This window comes from Schistocerca gregaria, chromosome 7, assembly GCF_023897955.1.
Source record: "Schistocerca gregaria isolate iqSchGreg1 chromosome 7, iqSchGreg1.2, whole genome shotgun sequence".
Lineage (NCBI taxonomy): Eukaryota > Metazoa > Arthropoda > Insecta > Orthoptera > Acrididae > Schistocerca > Schistocerca gregaria.
In genome coordinates, this window is record NC_064926.1 from 284750760 (window position 1) to 284774077 (window position 23318).

The window sequence follows — 23318 nt, forward strand, 5'->3', positions numbered from 1 at the left end:
CAAAGATTTTATTTCTTCTCCATGAATTTTAATTCCTACTTCGAATTTTTCTTTTGTTTCCTTTACTGCTTGCTCGATATACAGATTGAATAACATCGGGGATAGGCTACAACCCTGTCTCACCCCCTTCCCAAGTACTGCTTCCCTTTCATGCCCCTGGACTCTTACAACTGCCATCTGGTTTCTGTACAAATTGTAAATAGCCTTTCGCTCCTTGTATTTTATCCCTGACACCTTAAAAATTTGAAAGAGAGTATTTCAGTCAACATTGTCAAAAGCTTTCTCTAAGTCTACAAATGATAGAAACATAGGTTTGCCTTTCATTAATCTATTTTCTAAGATAAGTCGTAGGGTCCCACCCGATTTACTAGTCAGTTTAAGCTACCGAAGTTAAAACTGCCTGTGAGAAAGTAAACTGATCAGCACATTTTCACACCACAGCAAAGAAATTTCTTTCTTGCCGTGGGTTTTAACAGTAACGAAGCTCTTGTGCTTTTGAGTGTTAGCCTATCCAAAAATTTGTAGAGAACTTGCAATTAGAGTTAGAATATAAGAATCCGTTGAAAACAGCGCAACCGAGAGTGGTTACCATACTGGACGACTCGCATTCAGGAGCACGGCGGTGCAAACCCGCATCCGGCCGTCCTGATTTATGTTTTCCGTGATTTCCCTAATTCGCTTATGACAAATGCCGGGATGGTTCCTTTGAAAGGGCACGACTACTTTCGTTCTCCATCCGTCCCTAACCGAAGGCTGTGCTCTGTCTCTAATGACCTCGTTGTCTACGGGACGTTAAACACTAATCTCCTCCTCTCCCCAAAACAGTGTAAGTTTGTTTTGTACGTTAGTACAGTTTCATTGGCTACTCCCATGAGTTGAGAGTTTACTCCATGATGCCCGCTGCCAGTTTAACAATTCACTGGAGACTTGTAGAAAAAACCTCTAGTTGCCACGCTACAGCCGGCAGAGCGACAGGCAGTCTGGTGTGTCGTACAAGTGTGGCTCGCCTAAGATGTGCAGTCGAGTGCTATTTCGCGTGCTGTTTTGTCCTAGATTAACAAAACTTGCTTTAACTTTATAATTCGTGGGTTCATGTTAACTGTTTATACTGCCGGCCGCGGTGGTCTCGCTGTTCTAGGCGCGCAGTCCGGAACCGTGGGACTGCTACGGTCGCAGTTTCGAATCCTGCCTCGGGCATGGATGTGCGTGATGTCCTTAGGTTAGTTAGGTTTAAGTAGTTCTAAGTTCTAGGGGACTGATGACCACAGCAGTTGAGTCCCATAGTGCTCAGAGCCATTTGAACCATTTTTTTTTGTTTATACTCTGAAGAGCCAAAGAAACTGGTACACCTGCAAAATATATTGTAGGGCCCCCGCGAGCACGCAGAAGTGCTGCAACACGACGTGGCATAGACTCGACTAATGTCTGAAGTAGTGCTGCAGGGAACTGACACCATGAAGCCTTCAGGGCTGTCCATAAACCCACAAGAGTACGAGGGGGTGGAGACCTCTTCTGAACAGCACCTATCAAGGGTCCCATATCACTCTCCAACTGCACACCCCCACACCATTACAGAGCCTCCACCAGCTTGAACAGTCCCCTGCTAACTTGCAGGGTCCATGGATTCTTGAGGTTGTCTCCATATCTGTACACATCCATCCGCTCGATACAACTTGAAACGAGATTCATCAGACCAGGCAACATGTTTCCCGTCATCAACAGTCCAATGTCGGTGTTGATGGGCCCAGTCGAGACGTAAAGCATTGTGTGTCCTGCAATCATCAAGGGCACACCAATGGGCCTTCGGCGCCGAAAGCCCATATCGATGACGTTCCGTTACGTGGTTCGCACGCTGACACTTGTTGATGGCTCAGGAATTAAATCTGCAGCAATTTCCAGGTTACACTTCTGTCACGTTGAACGATATTCCTGTCGTCATTGGTCCCTTTCTTGCAGGAGCATTTTCCGGCCGCAGCGATGTAGGAGGTTTGATGTTTGATCGTATTCCAGATATTCGCTGCACACTCGCGAAATAGTCTACGAGAAATTCCCCACTTCATCGCTACCTCGGAGATTCTGTGCCCATCACTCGTGCGCCGACTATAACACTACGTTCAGAGTCGGTTAAATTTTGATAACCTGCCATCATAGCGGTTGTAGGCGCTACAGTCTGGAGCCGAGCGACCGCTACGGTCGCAGGTTCGAATCCTACCACGGGCATGGATGTGTATGATGTCATTAGGTTAGTTGGGTTTAATTAGTTCTAAGTTCTGGGCGACTGATGACCTCAGAAGATAAGTCGCATAGTGCCCAGAGCCATTTGAACCATTTCAACTGATAATGCGCGACACTCGTTTCTAGTTCCTGTTAGGCAGTATCTTTTTACGACCACAGATTGGAAATATCTCTGGAGGGAGCATAGCGTTCTTTGTACATCGTCAACATTAACCTGGGTACTTCCGTTTTGGTGTTCACAACAATAAAAGGCAAATGAGTTTTTGAGAACAGTCACAAGCCACACTTAGTAATTATTATTTATCGGTTTCACTTTTCACATGAACAAGGGTATTATCAGAAAGTACACCATAAAAGATAAAAACTGAGATAAGACAGAAAACTTAAATTAACGTTACGTAAAGTACATATTCTATTTGCAGTATGGTGTCTTACGTTTAAAGCTGGCTGACAGCACTAAAGATTAAACTGGCTGTACTATGGTACTTACGTATGAAACACGTTTAAGTACAGCAGTAAATGATGACAGTGACAGCGCCAAAGGTTAAATGAACTGTGCAACAGTGCTTGTAATGTCCATGATACGGTGTATCCAAAGACTATTTACAACCTACAGAAATTGTAATGTAAGTTTTAATGTTGTATTTTTGTTCCTTAGTTACCTCACGTGTAGAAAAGTCATTAGATTCCGTATCTGTCAGCTGCATGATCTGTTGTTTCGAAATAAACCTCGATATTCCCCTAATTGTGACTCTAGATGGATTTTGCGCGATTGAACAGTGCTTTAGATTTTTTTTTTAATCACTGGCAAAGCCAATATGCCTCTATAGTTACACTGTGCAGACCCATTAATGAGACCACTGCGTATGTGGATGAACGTGCAGTAACAACTCACAGCACTAGCAGCGGAGAGTATATAAATTTTGTTGGAGGATAAGGAAAAAAGTGCACTCGTTGTCGTAATGCGGAAACGGAGCGATCTATCTGTCGTCAAAATGGACATGATTATTGATTTCCGGGCCAAGGGTGAAAGCATTTCCGAAACGGCTGAGTTTGTAAACTGTTCGCATGCCGCTGTGTTTACAATATATCGCACGTGGCAAAATGACGCTCTCCAAACCCGCACCGAGGCAGCTGTGGTTCCCCATGGGTCATAGACGACAGGGATGAATGGCGAAAATAATAAAGTGCAATTGAGTTTTTTTTAGTGACACATACACATGGGTGGGGCATACATTGACTGTTTTCCTGTGTCCTTGTACTTCTTTCTCCCAGATTTTATCTATACTCATGGAAAAAAAAAACGTAACACCAAGAAGGAGTTGTGCCACGTAAACGCAAGTTGGTAGGCTTGTTTTTACTTATGAAATATGATGTCTTTTGATTTCGCGCCAGTCACATAAGAATGGTGCTAATAGGGCCTCTATGAGGATGCAAATGAGTTTGCTTCAAATCACGTTGTAGCGGTCGTTAGCGTTGGTCACCTCTGAGGTTGGACGCGGTGAGATTATGTCAGTCAAGAATGCCTTTCAGGCGACAAAAACGACATTGTCAACACCTCACTGAGTTTGAACGAGGTCGTGTAATAGGGCTACGAGAAGCTGGATGTTTCTTCTGCGATATTGCTATCCACTGTAAATGTTCTAGCGGTGATCATGAGAATGTACTGTCGCAAGGAGCCCGGGCTCCGGTCTGCCACATGGCTTTGGCACATCGCACTGCTTCCGCAGCAGCGATTTCAGCACTAGTTGGCTCCACAGTGACACAATGAACCATTACAAATCGGTTACTTTAAGCACAGCTCAGAGCCAGGCGCCTCGTAGCGTGCATTCCACTCACCCCCAACCACTGCAATTATGGTAGAGCACGTGGAGATCTGCTCTGTTTTCTGTTGGAAGCTGGTTCCGCCTCGGCGCCAGTGATGGCCGTTTGTTGGTTAGAAGGAGGCCAGTTGTGGCCCTACAGTTCAACCTACAGATACTGGCCCTACACTTGGAGTTATGGTCTGGGCTGCAATTTCGTATAACAAGAGGAATAGTTTCGTGTTATCCCAGAAGCCCTGACTGCAACTTTTTACATCAGTCTAATGTTTCGACCTGTTATGCTGCCATTCTCGAACAACATTCCAAGAGGTGTTTTCCACCAGGATAAGGCTCGCTGATATACCGCAGTTGTAACCGAAAATGCTAAGAGTATCGACACGTTGCCTTGGCCTGGTCGCTCACCAAAGCTGTCTCCAATCGAGAACATATGGGGCTTCATCGGACGACAGTTCCAGCGTCATCCAACCGACCAAGTGGAATGGGCATGCAACTACAGCCCACAAACTGACATCCGGCACCTGTACAACACAATGCATGCACGTTTGCATGCTTGCATTCAACGTTCTAGCGGTTACGCCGGTTATTAATGTAGGAAAAATTCACATTTGCAATGGCTTATCTCGCTCTTACATTAACTTCTGATCTTGCAATGTTAATCACTTAAGTATGATAACTGGACAAATTTATTCTCAAAATTTCGTTACTCTACATTAGTTATTTTTTGGTGTTGCGATTTTTTTGACTGTGTATTATATTTTTTAGTTCAAGAACGTCATATATGTCTAGGGCTTTCTATAATTCTGCCTTAACTCCAGTCTCACCGGCTACATTGTTGTATTTAAATGAGAATATAATTTCTTCTAAATCTGGAGCTGTTGAGGAATCATAGTGTTATTAAAAGTCAATTCATTTTAGCTGTTTTATGATCACAGTCATTCAGTCCATAGATCTGATCGTGAAATAATTGACTGCGATCATAATGCAACTAAAGATGCTACGTATTTGACGGTGTAATCTGTATTTCAGTCTATTTTTGGAAGTTGAGGAAGACGAAATGTACCTGTTCTCTTTATCTACTACGAGCTGACTATGCGATGTTGCCAGTGCATGTATTTTTTCCAGTTTTCTATTAGTCCATCTCCTCCTTCACCTCTCCATCTCATTCTTTACCCCATCTCTGTCGATCTCCGCCCCCTCTCTCCGTCCACCTCCTCCACCGCCCATTCTCTGTTCATCTTCTCCTGCCCATCTCTCTGTCCATCTCCTTCCCCTACCTTGTGTCAATCCGTCTTCTCCTTACCCTCCTGTCTGTGCACTCCTCTTGCCTCCAACTCCATCTCGTCCCCCCCCCCCTCCTCTCTCTCTTTGTCCATCAGCTTCTCTCCCCACACTTTGTTCATTCGGCCTATCCTCCCCACTCTCAACTTCCTCCTCTTTCCTTTCTCCAATCGTCTATTCGATGTTTATGACGTCGTTATCTTCTGTACTATATGTATTACAATGATACAATTTCTCTTGCACATTCAGTTGCAAAATACTTCACGAATACAGTCAGTAGTAAAGTAGTAATAAACAAAAACGTCATGCTTCATGTGGTAATTTTACTGGATGGTCAGCGAAAATATAGTAAACGATTAACTTTTTTCCTTTGATCATTATGTGGAGTGCATTACAGAGATAAGGTTTTCTTAAATGTTTGAAATCATGTGTAAAATTTGTTATAAGTCGGTAAGTGCTGTCATTCTGAAATGATATCTGATTAAAGTATGGACATTCGCACATTGTGGGCTATACTGCTTTTCTTCACCCAGCCCCACCTCTTTGATAGGTAGGTGGTTCTTACCTTCTTTCCAGACTTTGAGTGATATGTGTACGAAGTGTGGTTGCCATCGGTCTCGTGGTTTATGAGAAGATGTGGAATATATGTACACTACTGGCCATTAAAATTGCTACACCAAGAAGAAATGCAGATGATAAATGGGTTTTCATTTGACAAATATATTATACTAGAAATGACATGTAATTACATTTTCACGCAATTTGTGTGCGTAGAGCCTAAGAAATCAGTACCCATGACAGCCACCTCTGGCCGTAATAACAGCATTGATACGCCCGGGCATTGAGTCAAACAGAGCTTGGATGGCGTGTATAGGTACAGCTGCCCGTGCAGCTTCAACACGATACCACAGTTCATCAAGAGTGGTGACTGGCGTATTGTGACGAGCCAGTTGCTCGGCCACCATTGACCAAACGTTTTCAGTTGGTGAGAAATCTGGAGAATGTGCTGGCCAGGGCAGAAAGGCCCGTACAGGACCTGCAACATGCCGTCGTGCATTATCCTGCTGAAATGTGGGTTTTTGCAGGGATCAAAAAATGGTTCAAATGGCTCTGAGCACTATGGGACTTAACTTCTGAGGTCATCAGTCCCCTACAACGTAGAACTACTTAAACCTAACTAACCTAAGGACATCACACACATCCATGCCCGAGGCAGGATTCAACCTGCGACCGTAGTGGTCGCACGGCTCCAGAATGTAGCGCCTAGAACCTCTCGGCCACTCAGGCGGGCTTGCAGGGATCGAATGAAGGGTAGAGCCACGGGTCGTGACACATCTGAAATGTAACGTCTAATGTCCAAAGTGCCGTCAATGCGCACAAGAGGTGACTGAGACGTGTAAGTAATGGCACCCCATACCATCACGCTGCGTGATACGCCAGTACGGCGATGACGAATACACGCTTCGAATGTGCGTTCACCGCGACGTCGCCATACACGGATGGGACCATCATGATGCTGTAAACAGAACCTGGATTCATCCGAAAAAATGACGTTTTGCCATTCGTGCATCCAGGTTCGTCCTTGAGTACACCATCGCAGGCGCTCCTATCTGTGATGCAGCGTCAGGGGTAACCGCAGCCATGGTCTCCGAGCTGGTAGTCCATGCTCCTGCAAACGTCGTCGAACTATTCGTGCAGATGGTTGTTGTCTTGCAAACTTCCCCATCTGTTGACTCAGGGATCGAGACGTGGCTGCACGATCCGTTACAGCCATGCGGATAAGATGCCTGTCATCTCGACTGCTAGCGATACGAGGCCGTTGGGATCCAACACAGCGTTCCGTATTACCCTCCTAAACCAACCGATTCCATATTCTGCTAACAGTCATTGGATCTCGACCAACGCGAGCAGCAATGTCACAATACGATAAACCGCAATCGCAATAGGCTACAATCCGACCTTAATCAAAGTCGGAAACGTGATGGTACGCATTTCTCCTCCTTACACGATGCATCACAACAATGTTTCATCAGGCAACGCCGGTCAACTGCTGTTTGTGTATGAGAAATCGCTTGGAAACTTTCCTCGTGTCAGCACGTTGTAGGTGTCGCCACCGGCGCCAACCTTGTGTGAATGCTCTGAAAAGCTAATCATTTGCATGTCACAGCATGTTCTTCCTGTCGGTTAAATTTCGCGTCTGCAGCAGGTCATCTTCGTGCTGTAGCAATTTTAATGGCCAGTATATACACACAAAAACTTTTTCATAATATGTGTGGATGTACAAATTATCTTCTCTGCAACAGAGAATTATATTTCAGACAAGTGATATTTGGTGAATTCTTGGGGAGCAAGGTGTCTTGCTTCAGAAATATACAGTTCTTAGAATAGTCTGTAAGATCGTGTGATATATGAAGGTATTATGGACATTGGTGACCAGGATCGCTGAGCCTTGCGGAGCACATTCTCAGTGCAGGACTACACCGCTGCTGTTTACCGCGCAGGGCGGCGGACGAGGCGGCGGCGGTGGCGGAGGCGTCGTGCCCGCCCACGCCCGCGGCGTCGCCGTTCCGGGACCTGCGGCTGGCCCGCTGGGACGCGCGCCGCCTCTACCAGGTGGTGGACTCGCTGGTGCCCGGGGACCGGTTCGCCGAGCTGTCCGCGACCTGGCCCGTCTGCCTCGCCACGCAGAGCTCCCTCGAGAGGCTCAGCTCGCTTGTGCAGGTAATCACTGGAACGCGACAACAGCAAGCCGGCAGGATTATGTCGAGAAGCGACAACGACAAGGCAACGGCAGTCAGGCTAGGTGGCTCAATGGGTAAGCGTCAAGCTCCGAGCCTAAATGCCCAGTCTTCTATCCCCAGTAGATCCTGGCATTCTTCCTGTCAAAATCGTTCTACAAGGCAACGGCAGTCAGGCTAGGTGGCTCAGTGGGTAAGCGTCAAGCTCCGAGCCTAAATGCCCAGTCTTCTGTCCTCAGTAGATCCTGGCATTCTTCCTGTCAAAATCGTTCTACAAGGCAACGGCAGTCAGGCTAGGTGGCTCAGTGGGTAAGCATCAAGCTGCGAGCCTAAATGCGCAGTCTTCTATCCCCAGTAGGTCCTGGCATTCTTCCTGTCAAAATCGTTCTACAAGGCAACGGCAGTCAGGCTAGGTGGCTCAGTGGGTAAGCGTCAAGCTGCGAGCCTAAATGCCCAGTCTTCTATCCTCAGTAGATCCTGGCATTCTTCCTGTCAAAATCGTTCTACAAGGCAACGGCAGTCAGGGTAGATGGCTCAGTGGGTAAGCGTCAAGCTCCGAGCCTAAATGCCCAGTCTTCTGTCCTCAGTAGATCCTGGCATTCTTCCTGTAAAAATCGTTCTACAAGGCAACGGCAGTCAGGCTAGGTGGCTCAGTGGGTAAGCGTCAAGCTGCGAGCCTAAATGCCCAGTCTTCTATCCTCAGTAGATCCTGGCATTCTTCCTGCCAAAATCGTTCTACAAGGCAACGGCAGTCAGGCTAGTTGGCTCAGTGGGTAAGCGTCAATCTCCGAGCCTAAATGCCCAGTCTTCTGTCCTCAGTAGATCCTCGCATTCTTCCTGTCAAAATCGTTCTACAAGGCAACGGCAGTCAGGCTAGGTGGCTCAGTGGGTAAGCGTCAAGCTGCGAGCCTAAATGCCCAGTCTTCTATCCTCAGTAGATCATGGCATTCTTCCTGTCAAAATCGTTCTACAAGGCAACGGCAGTCAGGCTAGGTGGCTCAGTGGGTAAGCGTCAAGCTGCGAGCCTAAATGCGCAGTCTTCTATCCCCAGTAGATCCTGGCATTCTTCCTGTCAAAATCGTTCTACAAGGCAACGGCAGTCAGGCTAGGTGGCTCAGTGGGTAAGCGTCAAGCTGCGAGCCTAAATGCGCACTCTTCTATCCCCAGTAGATCCTGGCATTCTTCCTGTCAAAATCGTTCTACAAGGCAACGGCAGTCAGGCTAGGTGGCTCAGTGGGTAAGCGTCAAGCTCCGAGCCTAAATGCCCAGTCTTCTGTCCTCAGTAGATCCTGGCATTCTTCCTGTCAAAATCGTTCTACAAGGCAACGGCAGTCAGGCTAGGTGGCTCAGTGGGTAAGCGTCAAGCTGTGAGCCTAAATGCCCAGTCTTCTATCCTCAGTAGATCCTGGCATTCTTCCTGTCAAAATCGTTCTACAAGGCAACGGCACTCAGGCTAGGTGGCTCAGTGGGTAAGCGTCAAGCTCCGAGCCTAAATGCCCAGTCTTCTGTCCTCAGTAGATCCTGGCATTCTTTCTGTCAAAATCGTTCTACAAGGCAACGGCAGTCAGGCTAGGTGGCTCAGTGGGTAAGCGTCAAGCTCCGAGCCTAAATGCCCAGTCTTCTGTCCTCAGTAGATCCTGGCATTCTTCCTGTCAAAATCGTTCTACAAGGCAACGGCAGTCAGGCTAGTTGGCTCAGTGGGTAAGCGTCAAGCTGTGAGCCTATATGCCCAGTCTTCTATCCTCAGTAGATCCTGGCATTCTTCCTGTAAAAATCGTTCTACAAGGCAACGGAAGTCAGGCTAGGTGGCTCAGTGGGTAAGCGTCAAGCTCCGAGCCTAAATGCCCAGTCTTCTATCCTCAGTAGATCCTGGCATTCTTCCTGCCAAAATCGTTCTACAATGCAACGGCAGTCAGGCTAGGTGGCTCAGTGGGTAAGCGTCAAGCTGCGAGCCTAAATGCGCACTCTTCTATCCCCAGTAGATCCTGGCATTCTTCCTGTCAAAATCGTTCTACAAGGCAACGGCAGTCAGGCTAGGTGGCTCAGTGGGTAAGCGTCAAGCTCCGAGCCTAAATGCCCAGTCTTCTGTCCTCAGTAGATCCTGACATTCTTCCTGTCAAAATCGTTCTACAAGGCAACGGCAGTCAGGCTAGGTGGCTCAATGGGTAAGCGTCAAGCTGTGAACCTAAATGCCCAGTCTTCTATCCTCAGTAGATCCTGGCATTCTTCCTGTCAAAATCGTTCTACAAGGCAACGGCAGTCAGGCTAGGTGGCTCAGTGGGTAAGCGTCAAGCTCCGAGCCTAAATGCCCAGTCTTCTGTCCTCAGTAGATCCTGGCATTCTTTCTGTCAAAATCGTTCTACAAGGCAACGGCAGTCAGGCTAGGTGGCTCAGTGGGTAAGCGTCAAGCTCCGAGCCTAAATGCCCAGTCTTCTGTCCTCAGTAGAATCTGGCATTCTTCCTGTCAAAATCGTTCTACAAGGCAATGGCAGTCAGGCTAGGTGGCTCAGTGGGTAAGCGTCAAGCTGCGAGCCTAAATGCCCAGTCTTCTATCCTCAGTAGATCCTGGCATTCTTCCTGTCAAAATCGTTCTACAAGGCAACGGCAGTCAGGCTAGGTGGCTCAGTGGGTAAGCGTCAAGCTCCGAGCCTAAATGCCCAGTCTTCTGTCCTCAGTAGATCCTGGCATTCTTCCTGTCAAAATCGTTCTACAAGGCAACGGCAGTCAGGCTAGTTGGCTCAGTGGGTAAGCGTCAAGCTGTGAGCCTATATGCCCAGTCTTCTATCCTCAGTAGATCCTGGCATTCTTCCTGTAAAAATCGTTCTACAAGGCAACGGAAGTCAGGCTAGGTGGCTCAGTGGGTAAGCGTCAAGCTCCGAGCCTAAATGCCCAGTCTTCTATCCTCAGTAGATCCTGGCATTCTTCCTGCCAAAATCGTTCTACAATGCAACGGCAGTCAGGCTAGGTGGCTCAGTGGGTAAGCGTCAAGCTGCGAGCCTAAATGCGCACTCTTCTATCCCCAGTAGATCCTGGCATTCTTCCTGTCAAAATCGTTCTACAAGGCAACGGCAGTCAGGCTAGGTGGCTCAGTGGGTAAGCGTCAAGCTCCGAGCCTAAATGCCCAGTCTTCTGTCCTCAGTAGATCCTGGCATTCTTCCTGTCAAAATCGTTCTACAAGGCAACGACAGTCAGGCTAGGTGGCTCAGTGGGTAAGCGTCAAGCTGTGAGCCTAAATGCCCAGTCTTCTATCCTCAGTAGATCCTGGCATTCTTCCTGTCAAAATCGTTCTACAAGGCAACGGCAGTCAGGCTAGGTGGCTCAGTGGGTGAGCGTCAAGCTCCGAGCTTAAATGCCCAGTCTTCTGTCCTCAGTAGATCCTGGCATTCTTTCTGTCAAAATCGTTCTACAAGGCAACGGCAGTCAGGCTAGGTGGCTCAGTGGGTAAGCGTCAAGCTGCGAGCCTAAATGCCCAGTCTTCTGTCCTCAGTAGATCCTGGCATTCTTCCTGTCAAAATCGTTCTACAAGGCAATGGCAGTCAGGCTAGGTGGCTCAGTGGGTAAGCGTCAAGCTGCGAGCCTAAATGCCCAGTCTTCTGTCCTCAGTAGATCCTGGCATTCTTCCTGTCAAAATCGTTCTACAAGGCAATGGCAGTCAGGCTAGGTGGCTCAGTGGGTAAGCGTCAAGCTCCGAGCCTAAATGCCCAGTCTTCTGTCCTCAGTAGATCCTGACATTCATTCTGTCAAAATCGTTCTACAAGGCAACGGCAGTCAGGCTAGGTGGCTCAGTGGGTAAGCGTCAAGCTCCGAGCCTAAATGCCCAGTCTTCTGTCCTCAGTGGATCCTGACATTCTTTCTGTCAAAATCGTTCTACAAGGCAACGGCAGTCAGGCTAGGTGGCTCAGTGGGTAAGCGTCAAGCTCCGAGCCTAAATGCCCAGTCTTCCGTCCTCAGTAGATCCTGACATTCTTTCTGTCAAAATCGTTCTACAAGGCAACGGCAGTCAGGCTAGGTGGCTCAGTGGGTAAGCGTCAAGCTCCGAGCTTAAATGCCCAGTCTTCTGTCCTCAGTAGATCCTGGCATTCTTCCTGTCAAAATCGTTCTACAAGGCAACGGCAGTCAGGCTAGGTGGCTCAGTGGGTAAGCGTCAAGCTCCGAGCCTAAATGCCCAGTCTTCTGTCCTCAGTAGATCCTGGCATTCTTCCTGTCAAAATCGTTCTACAAGGCAATGGCAGTCAGGCTAGGTGGCTCAGTGGGTAAGCGTCAAGCTGCGAGCCTAAATGCCCAGTCTTCTATCCTCAGTAGATCCTGGCATTCTTCCTGTCAAAATCGTTCTACAAGGCAACGGCAGTCAGGCTAGGTGGCTCAGTGGGTAAGCGTCAAGCTCCGAGCCTAAATGCCCAGTCTTCTGTCCTCAGTAGATCCTGGCATTCTTCCTGTCAAAATCGTTCTACAAGGCAATGGCAGTCAGGCTAGGTGGCTCAGTGGGTAAGTGTGAAGCTGCGAGCCTAAATGCCCAGTCTTCTATCCTCAGTAGATCCTGGCATTCTTCCTGTCAAAATCGTTCTACAAGGCAACGGCAGTCAGGCTAGGTGGCTCAGTGGGTAAGCGTCAAGCTCCGAGCCTAAATGCCCAGTCTTCTGTCCTCAGTAGATCCTGATATTCTTTCTGTCAAAATCGTTCTACAAGGCAACGGCAGTCAGGCTAGGTGGCTCAGTGGGTAAGCGTCAAGCTCCGAGCCTAAATGCCCAGTCTTCTATCCTCAGTAGATCCTGGCATTCTTCCTGTCAAAATCGTTCTACAAGGCAACGGCAGTCAGGCTAGGTGGCTCAGTGGGTAAGCGTCAAGCTCCGAGCCTAAATTCCCAGTCTTCAGTCCTCAGTAGATCCTGGCATTCTTCCTGTCAAAATCGTTCTACAAGGCAATGGCAGTCGGGCTAGGTGGCTCAGTGGGTAAGCGTCAAGCTGCGAGCCTAAATGCCCAGTCTTCTGTCCTCAGTAGATCCTGGCATTCTTCCTGTCAAAATCGTTCTACAAGGCAATGGCAGTCAGGCTAGGTGGCTCAGTGGGTAAGGGTCAAGCTGCGAGCCTAAATGCCCAGTCTTCTATCCTCAGTAGATCCTGGCATTCTTCCTGTCAAAATCGTTCTACAAGGCAACGGCAGTCAGGCTAGGTGGCTCAGTGGGTAAGCGTCAAGCTCCGAGCCTAAATGCCCAGTCTTCTGTCCTCAGTAGATCCTGGCATTCTTCCTGTCAAAATCGTTCTACAAGGCAATGGCAGTCAGGCTAGGTGGCTCAGTGGGTAAGCGTCAAGCTGCGAGCCTAAATGCCCAGTCTTCTGTCCTCAGTAGATCCTGGCATTCTTCCTGTCAAAATCGTTCTACAAGGCAATGGCAGTCAGGCTAGGTGGCTCAGTGGGTAAGCGTCAAGCTGCGAGCCTAAATGCCCAGTCTTCTATCCTCAGTAGGTCCTGGCATTCTTCCTGTCAAAATCGTTCTACAAGGCAACGGCAGTCAGGCTAGGTGGCTCAGTGGGTAAGCGTCAAGCTCCGAGCCTAAATGCCCAGTCTTCTGTCCTCAGTAGATCCTGGCATTCTTCCTGTCAAAATCGTTCTACAAGGCAATGGCAGTCAGGCTAGGTGGCTCAGTGGGTAAGCGTCAAGCTGCGAGCCTAAATGCCCAGTCTTCTGTCCTCAGTAGATCCTGGCATTCTTCCTGTCAAAATCGTTCTACAAGGCAATGGCAGTCAGGCTAGGTGGCTCAGTGGGTAAGCGTCAAGCTGCGAGCCTAAATGCCCAGTCTTCTATCCTCAGTAGATCCTGGCATTCTTCCTGTCAAAATCGTTCTACAAGGCAACGGCAGTCAGGCTAGGTGGCTCAGTGGGTAAGCGTCAAGCTGCGAGCCTAAATGCCCAGTCTTCTATCCTCAGTCGATCCTGGCATTCTTCCTGTCAAAATCGTTCTACAAGGCAACGGCAGTCAGGCTAGGTGGCTCAGTGGGTAAGCGCCAAGCTGCGAGCCTAAATGCCCAGTCTTCTGTCCTCAGTAGATCCTGACATTCTTTCGGTCAAAATCGTTCTACAAGGCAACGGCAGTCAGGCTAGGTGGCTCAGTGGGTAAGCGTCAAGCTCCGAGCCTAAATGCCCAGTCTTCTGTTCTCAGTAGATCCTGGCATTCTTCCTGTAAAAATCGGTCTACAAGGCAACGGCACTCAGGCTAGGTGGCTCAGTGGGTAAGCGTCAAGCTCCGAGCCTAAATGCCCAGTCTTCTGTCCTCAGTAGATCCTGGCATTCTTCCTGTCAAAATCGTTCTACAAGGCAATGGCAGTCAGGCTAGGTGGCTCAGTGGGTAAGCGTCAAGTTGCGAGCCTAAATGCCCAGTCTTCTATCCTCAGTAGATCCTGGCATTCTTCCTGTCAAAATCGTTCTACAAGGCAACGGCAGTCAGGCTAGGTGGCTCAGTGGGTAAGCGTCAAGCTGCGAGCCTAAATGCCCAGTCTTCTATCCTCAGTAGATCCTGGCATTCTTCCTGTCAAAATCGTTCTACAAGGCAACGGCAGTCAGGCTAGGTGGCTCAGTGGGTAAGCGCCAAGCTGCGAGCCTAAATGCCCAGTCTTCTGTCCTCAGTAGATCCTGACATTCTTTCGGTCAAAATCGTTCTTTTCCCCTCTGCAAATGATATATATGTATTTAGAAAATGGCAAGCTGCACTGTGGTTCAGGGCAGGACTCTGAGCTACACTGATCTACACAGTGTTTCTGGTTCTGGCATCAGGAATTGCACAAACGAGCACTGTAGGTTGTAAGGTGTGTGCGTGTGTTGAAAACTGAACTATTACCTTAGGCAGTCAAATGAAGCCCTGAACTATTAAGCTTGCGAGGTGCCTCTTTAATTCAGACGAATTTTGCATGAGAACTGGACATGCACTGGACCCCCTCCTTACATAACACCTAATTGATTATGTGCGCAACGGTAACGGAACAAATGATGGTGGACCCTGCTGGTTGGTAAAATAAGGAGTGCACACTCACAATAATTTAATAAAAATCGTGATCTACTTAGAAAGAAGAGAACGTTATCATAATAAACAACAGGAAATAGGATTCTACGTATATCTACCAAATGATATGCGGATTAGATATTACAATGAGATTTATTATACATCGGAACATAAATGTATATGATTATCGACACAGACAGTGGGTTAAAGGATACGGTATACTGAAATATTATGAGCATAAGAGATGGCTCGAGAAGAAGGGGCTCTTACTCTCTGAATGCAATAGACTGACGACAATGACAGGAGGTCCTAATGAATCAATTATTAATCTCCCGACTATATAGCAGTATCGCAATTAGTAGTGTGAGCTCAAACGGTATCACATGGAGATACAAGTAAGGTGGACTTGTAGCAAACCGAGCGCGCGTGCTGCTGAGCGATTCAGTATAAAACTGATAAGGTTCTACAATGCTGGAGCCGCAAAACACTGTGCCAGTACTGAAAGCTGCTGCACGTCGTCGGTGAGCAGCGTCCTGATGATGTAGGCGCCGACTTCTGACGTGCAGCAACTCTGTGTCAACCCCTGGCCACGAAGGCTGTCCGAGAATTCTAAGTTCTTCCGAAAAAGAGCGACCAAGTTCAAGAACGTCCGACGCCGATGAAGATCAGATCCCTAATTCCCTGCCCGCGCAAAGCAAGAGCGAAGCCAACATTGCTCTACTCCCTACTCTCCTCTAAAAGTGCGAATCAGCATTCAGTTCGTATTCCTCAATTCCCCCACACTGTCTCACAACATCATTCGCGCCAATAGCGAATGCGGTCAGTCGGTGCTAGGAATCTTCATTCTGGACCGCCGGGACGGTAAACACATAAACTGCGGCGACGCTCAGACGTCTCGCAGGTCGTTTCGCCCTGCAGACAATTGGTGAAACTCGGCCGACGTCATTCGTTCCGCCAGGCGCTTAATCCTATTGTACGAACTACTGAGAATTCAGGGAAGTGCAGCCCCAAACCGGAAACGCAGTATGCCGCGTCCTCCTATGCTCGCCTCGCACAGGCCATCCAGTGAACTAATCCAACATGTTTAGGAATCAAGCGAAAAGTATTTTTTGAGCTCTCAGTACAAATACTCTCATTACCATAACCTTATTCGGTCTGTTAGTACCGTGCAATGTCATAGAACATTAATAAAATTGATGAAAATGAGAGGCGACATGCAAAAGAGGGCATGGAACCTCTCAACCTACTCAGTAATATATAAAACCTTTATGTCCAGGTAAACGAATTATAAACGCAATCTCACCACGAATGTTTAACGCTATCGTCACAGACACTCATGAATACACAGTCGAAGGACGACTGAAATGAATTTTACATAGCTAATTGTTCAAACATTAAATAATTGCGTAATGATTCGTCAAGAAACTCTCAGAAAATTGAACAGTGTGTTTGCTTTCGGCTTTTAGCTCCAAACAGTACAATTAAGGATTTTTCTCAGATATATAAGCATTGGTTTCAGATTTGAAAACAAAAAAACTTAAACCGATAGTTTCTTGAGCCATTAAAATCAGAACAGAAATTCAGGTTTCCCTACTAAAATGGTATTTGGAAAGCCCCTTGCTATAATGTATTCCACAGTATATTTCGTTTCTCTCAGATCATTTCACATCGTACTCAGAGGGCAGCAATTTCCCGAAATGCAGCCCATTGCCCTCCCCCATTTGAAATCTAGTTTCATACAAAGATGTGGTATTTATTGGCAGTGATTTGCAGCTGCAGAACGTAATTCATTCAGTTAATTGTTTACGCTATCTCAGAAAATGTATGTGCCACAGTCAGCGTGCAGAAGCATGCACAATACAGCGATCTGACAGCTTGTAGCGGCGTAATGTAAAGGCAGCAAATGAAAACACTTCGTTTAGCCGAAATAATTTTTTCCAGATTCATCTGGAAACATGATAAAATTAATAACAGGACATATAACGTTATTAGAAGACATTTATGACAAGATACATCAAATGACTTTGTTTCTTTCATTGTTAGAAGTTTGTGATAATATAGTGCATATAACTAAGGTTTGACTTATTTTCCATAATTATTTCACATTCATTCTGTGAATGTCAAGTTTACAAATCACTCATGAGTTTTCCCTAAAATTAATGTGAAACGCATAACAAAATATCTCATTTGGCCGCTGTGGTACGGAGTGGAACGTTGAACCTTTCAGATGTTCGTTTTTGATGCACTGTACTGGTTACCCATGCCGACGTTTGATGGAGAGTTCGTGACGTGCTCCAGGTACAGGAGACTTACTGAATCTATTGGAGGGATCCAAGACCTCACCTCCTTCGTTTGCGCCAATCCTACAGCTAGCACCTCATCTGGACAGAAGAATGCTTCCATTACTAGGATGGGGTGGGTGTCATTCTGCTCTGCAACATCAATGTCCTCTGTGCACTCGATGAAAGTCGGTCATTTGGGACACCAGCCAACAGTTGATCAGTCAGCCAATGCTTCGTGCAGTGAGTCTCAGCCTTGAACATGCCGTCCACCCCATGGATTGTTACATGGAAACTTACAAGAAAAATTAATCGACTGCCCTCGCATAACACGTAAAAACATACAAGGCGTTTACAGAAAGTTAGTGCCATTTCCTTCTGCTGCCACTGTAGCACTAGTGTCGCTGTTACACGCATTCGCATTCACCTCTCTGGTTCATTATCTTTCCACTGACGCCATTACAGCTGGATTGTGCTGTATTTACATTTGTTATTGATCGCCCAAAATGTTTAAGCCAATCTCTGATTCCGCCAACTATGAAGCGCATTCTGTAATATGGATTTTTGAATGCAAAGAATGTTAAGCCAGCTGAAATTAATCTTCATCTTGTAGAGACTGATGAGGTGATGGAATGGTGAGAAAGTAGGTGAGACAGTTCAATGATGTTCATGACGAAGCACCCAAAACTTTATTCAACAATTCCTTTGGGAGCAGTTCGTTTGCGTGCCGTACCGCCCGATCCCGTACCCTCTGACTCCCACACGTTCCTGAACTTGAAGCGTCATTTTAGAAGTAGGCATTTTGACAGCTGTGACGAGGCAAAGAAATGGTGTTCAGCAAGGGCTGTCTTAGAGGAACAGAAAGTTGGTTTCCGACTATGACAGCTGTCTGAACAATGGTGGCAACATTGTAGAAAAATAATTTAAGAAATTCTCTTTCCTGTAAACGTAAAATTTCGGCTTAAAATGTGTTTATGAGGTTTTTCTTCTTTTTTCTTCAAAACGGCACTTACTTTCTGGAGATGCTTCCTACATATACGTGTGCTTCATTAATATATGTCGTCTTCCAAAGTTTGACCTCCTATTTTAGATACAATTAGTGATTCCATTTTGTGTCAGATTTATCAAGCATTTTAAATTCATGACAATAAAACAAAAGGTTTGGTATATGAAACCTTAAATAATAACCTAATCACATGGCATTATAAAATGTACCTCACATTATAGTCAAAATAAAACTAAACAGTATCGATGACTGTGTGGCGCAGAGGTATCATATTACGTAGATCTTGAACACATAATATGGGCAGTATGAAAGTTGTGGGAAATCAAAAAATCCAATATGTTGGACAGCAGTACATTCAAAACTCAAAGATGACACTAGCAGGAAATTCAAAAACTTAATGTGTCAGAAAATTATATATATATATATATATATATATATATATATATATATATATAGTTTAACGCTGTTCAAGGTATTAGCATTCCAGCACTTTATTAGACAGACCACAGTCATGTTTCAGCTATCAGTTTTGACGATGTGCGCGTGTGAGTGTATGTGTATGTGTGTGTGTGTGTGTGTGTGTGTGTGTGTGTGTGTGTAAATCATTGTGATACTTGATGTAAATAATGCTTTTTTGTGTTGCTGGGGATTTTTTACAGATGTTTTAGACCTGGAAAGAACACTATGACATTTAACAAGGGTGATGGAACAATTTAGACTTGAGAATAAATTAATTTAAGGCACATTTGTATCTTACAGCACCTGTGATACAGAAATAGAAGTAACCACATACGCAAGTGACGTTATACGTAATTTTTTAAATAAATACACTCCTGGAAATTGAAATAAGAACACCGTGAATTCATTGTCCCAGGAACGGGAAACTTTATTGACACATTCCTGGGGTCAGATACATCACATGATCACACTGACAGAACCACAGGCACATAGACACAGGCAACATAGCATGCACAATGTCGGCACTAGTACAGTGTATATCCACCTTTCGCAGCAATGCAGGCTGCTATTCTCCCATGGAGAATAGAGATGCTGGATGTAGTCCTGTGGAACGGCTTGCCATGCCATTTCCACCTGGCGCCTCAGTTGGACCAGCGTTCGTGCTGGACGTGCAGACCGCGTGAGACGACGCTTCATCCAGTCCCAAACATGCTCAATGGGGGACAGATCCGGAGATCTTGCTGGCCAGGGTAGTTGACTTACACCTTCTAGAGCACGTTGGGTGGCACGGGATATATGCGGCCGTGCATTGTCCTGTTGGAACAGCAAGTTCCCTTGCCGGTCTAGGAATGGTAGAACGATGGGTTCGATGACGGTTTGGATGTACCGTGCACTATTCAGTGTCCCCTCGACGCTCACTAGAGGTGTACGGCCAGTGTAGGAGATCGCTCCCCACACCATGATGCCGGGTGTTGGCCCTGTGTGCCTCAGTCGTATGCAGTCCTGATTGTGGCGCTCACCTGCACGGCGCTAAACACGCATACGACCATCATTGGCAGCAAGGCAGAAGTGACTCTCATCGCTGAAGACGACACGTCTCCATTCGTCGCTCCATTCACGCCTGTCGCGACACCACTGGAGGCGGGCTGCACGATGTTGGGGCGTGAGAGGAAGACGGCCTAACGGTGTGCGGGACCGTAGCATAGCTTCATGGAGACGGTTGCGAATGGTTCTCGCCGGTACCCCAGGAGCAACAGTGTCCCTAATTTGCTGGGAAGTGGTGGCGCAGTCCCTACGGCACTGCGTAGGATCCTACGGTCTTGGCGTGCATCCGTGCGTCGCTGCGGTCCGGTCCTAGGTCGACGGGCACGTGCACCTTCCGCCGACCACTGGCGACAACATCGATGTACTGTGGAGACCTCACGCCCCACGTGTTGAGCAATTCGGCGGTACGTCCACCCGGCCTCCCGCATGCCCACTATACGCCCTCGCTCAAAGTCCGTCAACTGCACATACGGTTCACGTCCACGCTGTCGCGGCATACTACCAGTGTTAAAGACTGCGAAGGAGCTCCGTATGCCACGGCAAACTGGCTGACACTGACGGCGGCGGTGCCCAAATGCTGCGCAGCTAGCGCCATTCGACGGCCAACACCTCGGTTCCTGGTGTGTCCGCTGTGCCGTGCGTGTGATCATTGCTTGTACAGCCCTCTCGCAGTGTCCGGAGCAAGTATGGTGGGTCTGACACACCGGTGTCAATGTGTTCTTTTTTCCATTTCCAGGAGTGTATGTTTAAATATGGTGGAAAAAAGTTCAGATCACTCGGATGCTTTTGAGCAAGACCAAGATGCCTGCTCTGGAGCAGTATTGGGATTGGCTGTTTCACTTTAATGGCCTGTAAAGAACTTTTAGATGTGGAAATATTGCAAGTTACATCGTTTACGTAATTTTCGGATAATTGCTTTTCAACATTCCGCAAAAAATCATAATGCTTAGATCCTTTAATAATGGTTGGCTGTTGTGATTTTAATTATCTGTAAAGTACTTTCAAATCTGGAAAATTCTGCAACTTAAACTATACGGAATTTTTTTGATAAATACTTATTAATATGGCACAAAAAGTTTACAGTGTCTCCATACTTTTGAGCATGGTCAATAATTTTGATCATTGACGAGATGACTATCTACTGATTGGCAGTGTTATTTTACTGACATGTAAAGTGCTTTTCGATGCGGAAAGCAATATACACCTGTGACGAAATCTTTTGGATGAATGCTTATGAACACGGCACAAAAATTTCAAAATGTTTTCATACTTCTGTGCATGGCCAGTACTTTTGAGCATGGCCAAAATGGCTGCTATAGGACTACAATGTGATTAGACATGTCAGTTTAATGACCTGTAAGGTCATGACATTATCTACAACCCTTTTACTTCAATTTTTTAGGCATCTCTTTTACAATTTCAACTTTATCTGTAGAATAACTTAAAAAAAGTATACAATACATCATCACAAACATATAAAAATATGCCAGGGTACATTGAGATTCTCAGTCCACTTAGATGTGTAGATACAACCATGCAGACAATATCAGGTAGTAAATAAGTGATGTATTTGCAAGAAGACTACTAGACACAGAGAAAAAACAGCTAACACACCGAAGTGGGTACATATTAAGGTACTAATCGTCACAATACCTGCACTTATATCCCTTAACACCAGATATATCATTCAGTCATTCTACTCTTATACTACACTGATTAGTTTCTTCATGAGCATCATCTTTAATTTTCTGTTCATACTGCTTTGTTTTTCGCGATTTTAACACTTTCTCCATTTATCTTCTTGTTCTTCCATCTCATTTTGTAATCCAAAACTCTCACATAATGTAAGATGTAGATCTGTACAGCTTTTTTCCATGAATCTCTTTATGTTGCAGATGTGATGATTTCCGTGAGATCTCTTACGCTTAAGAATCTCGGTTGCAACTGAACTTGGGTGAAACACATGTTTTACTATATGTGGTCCTAAGTGTACTGGAAAGAACATATGTATAAGTGAGTGCCCGTTTTGCTGTATCGTATATGCGACATGACATTTTTAGCACCATCTCCTCTGAATGACTTCATGGACCCCTCTTTCCCATGTCATTTGTCTTGCCCCCCTTAACACCTTTCCTGATGTTTTCCAAACCTAATTTTGCTTCATCACCACATATCCGTCTGTCAGAAGCGGGTAGTGGTACATTCCTCCACATCTCGTCCGGTGGAAGCCGATTTCTCAGAACTAATACAGTTGATGAGGATGTAGAATCGTTTGGCAATTCATTTATGATTTTTTGAAATGGGTGTATGTATGAGTTCCACGATTTGTGACACCTCTGGCAATAAAGTCTACATAATGTACCAAGCTCGTTCATGACACACTCAGTTGGAGTAGATGTTCCATGGTATGATGTAATGTAAATTGACTTTATTCTTATACTGCGCAAATCAAGCTACAAGCTACTGATCTGAATTGTGGACCACTGTCTAAGATAACTTTTTGAGCATGAGCAGTTTTATAAAGAAAGCGATTCAGAAATACTTGTAAAACAGACTGACTCTCCTCAATAGCTTGTGTGTCACATTATTTGGATACCAACTCAGCAACAACAAAGACTGACGTCGCGTTTTTCTTGGAAGAGAATAAAAAAATGTATGGCAGCAAACTCTCTGAATCTCGGTGGAATGATAGGAAGTAAAGGCATTGTCGACAGTTTCACTTTTTAATAAGGTCTGCATGAAACCGAATCTTTATGGATACAGTTGTCCATGTTCAGAAACCAACATGTCTCATACAGTTTGTGAATACATTTCCTTCACCTAAAGTGTGCCTAACTCAATTGCATGTGCCAAATCAATTTGGTTAATTTGTTAGGAGTACAAATAACCCAGTGTCAATTATTTTCATTTCTGTCCAAAACAAAATACCATCTCTAACCAAGTAAATGTATTTAATTGTAACATTATCTTGTTCTCTCAGCTTCATAGTCACCTCTCTCAACGATGGATCTTTATCTGGATTTTTTGTGCAATACGCTGAAGTGAACACCCACGGAAATAATCAAATGCTACATTTGTAAGTACATGACACTGAAGTTGTTTTCCTTACGAGCATCCTCGGTCCTATTACTCAACCCTAAAGGAGATCATGAAAGAGCATCAGTGATGACATTATCTTTACCAGAAGTGTAAATCAGTGAGAAGCTGAACTCTTGTAAATATTCACCCACCTGGCAAAACAACAGAAGTCAACTTTGCACTCATCAAAAATTCTAGACTGTATAGACCTTGGTACTCCACCAAATAAATAACGCCTGAACTTCACAAATGCCCACGCAACAGCCAGGGCTTTAAGCTCAGAGACTGAATAGTTGTGTTCACACTTAATGAGCAGCTGGCTCATAAAAGCAACAGTATTGCACTTCATAACTCCATCTAATGCATCTTACTGGAAGATCTCAGCC

General features: G+C 46.0%; 1 protein-coding gene across 2 annotated transcripts in view; it reads left to right on the plus strand.

The window, feature by feature from the left end:
* Positions 1-23318, plus strand: part of LOC126281796 (beta-1,4-glucuronyltransferase 1) — a 231587-nt gene that overhangs the window by 129806 nt on the left and 78463 nt on the right. For both annotated transcript variants that reach the window (XM_049981009.1, XM_049981010.1), the window contains exon 3: positions 7838-8057. In XM_049981009.1, the coding sequence (XP_049836966.1) occupies positions 7838-8057 (220 nt within the window). The remainder of the gene's footprint in view (positions 1-7837; positions 8058-23318) is intronic.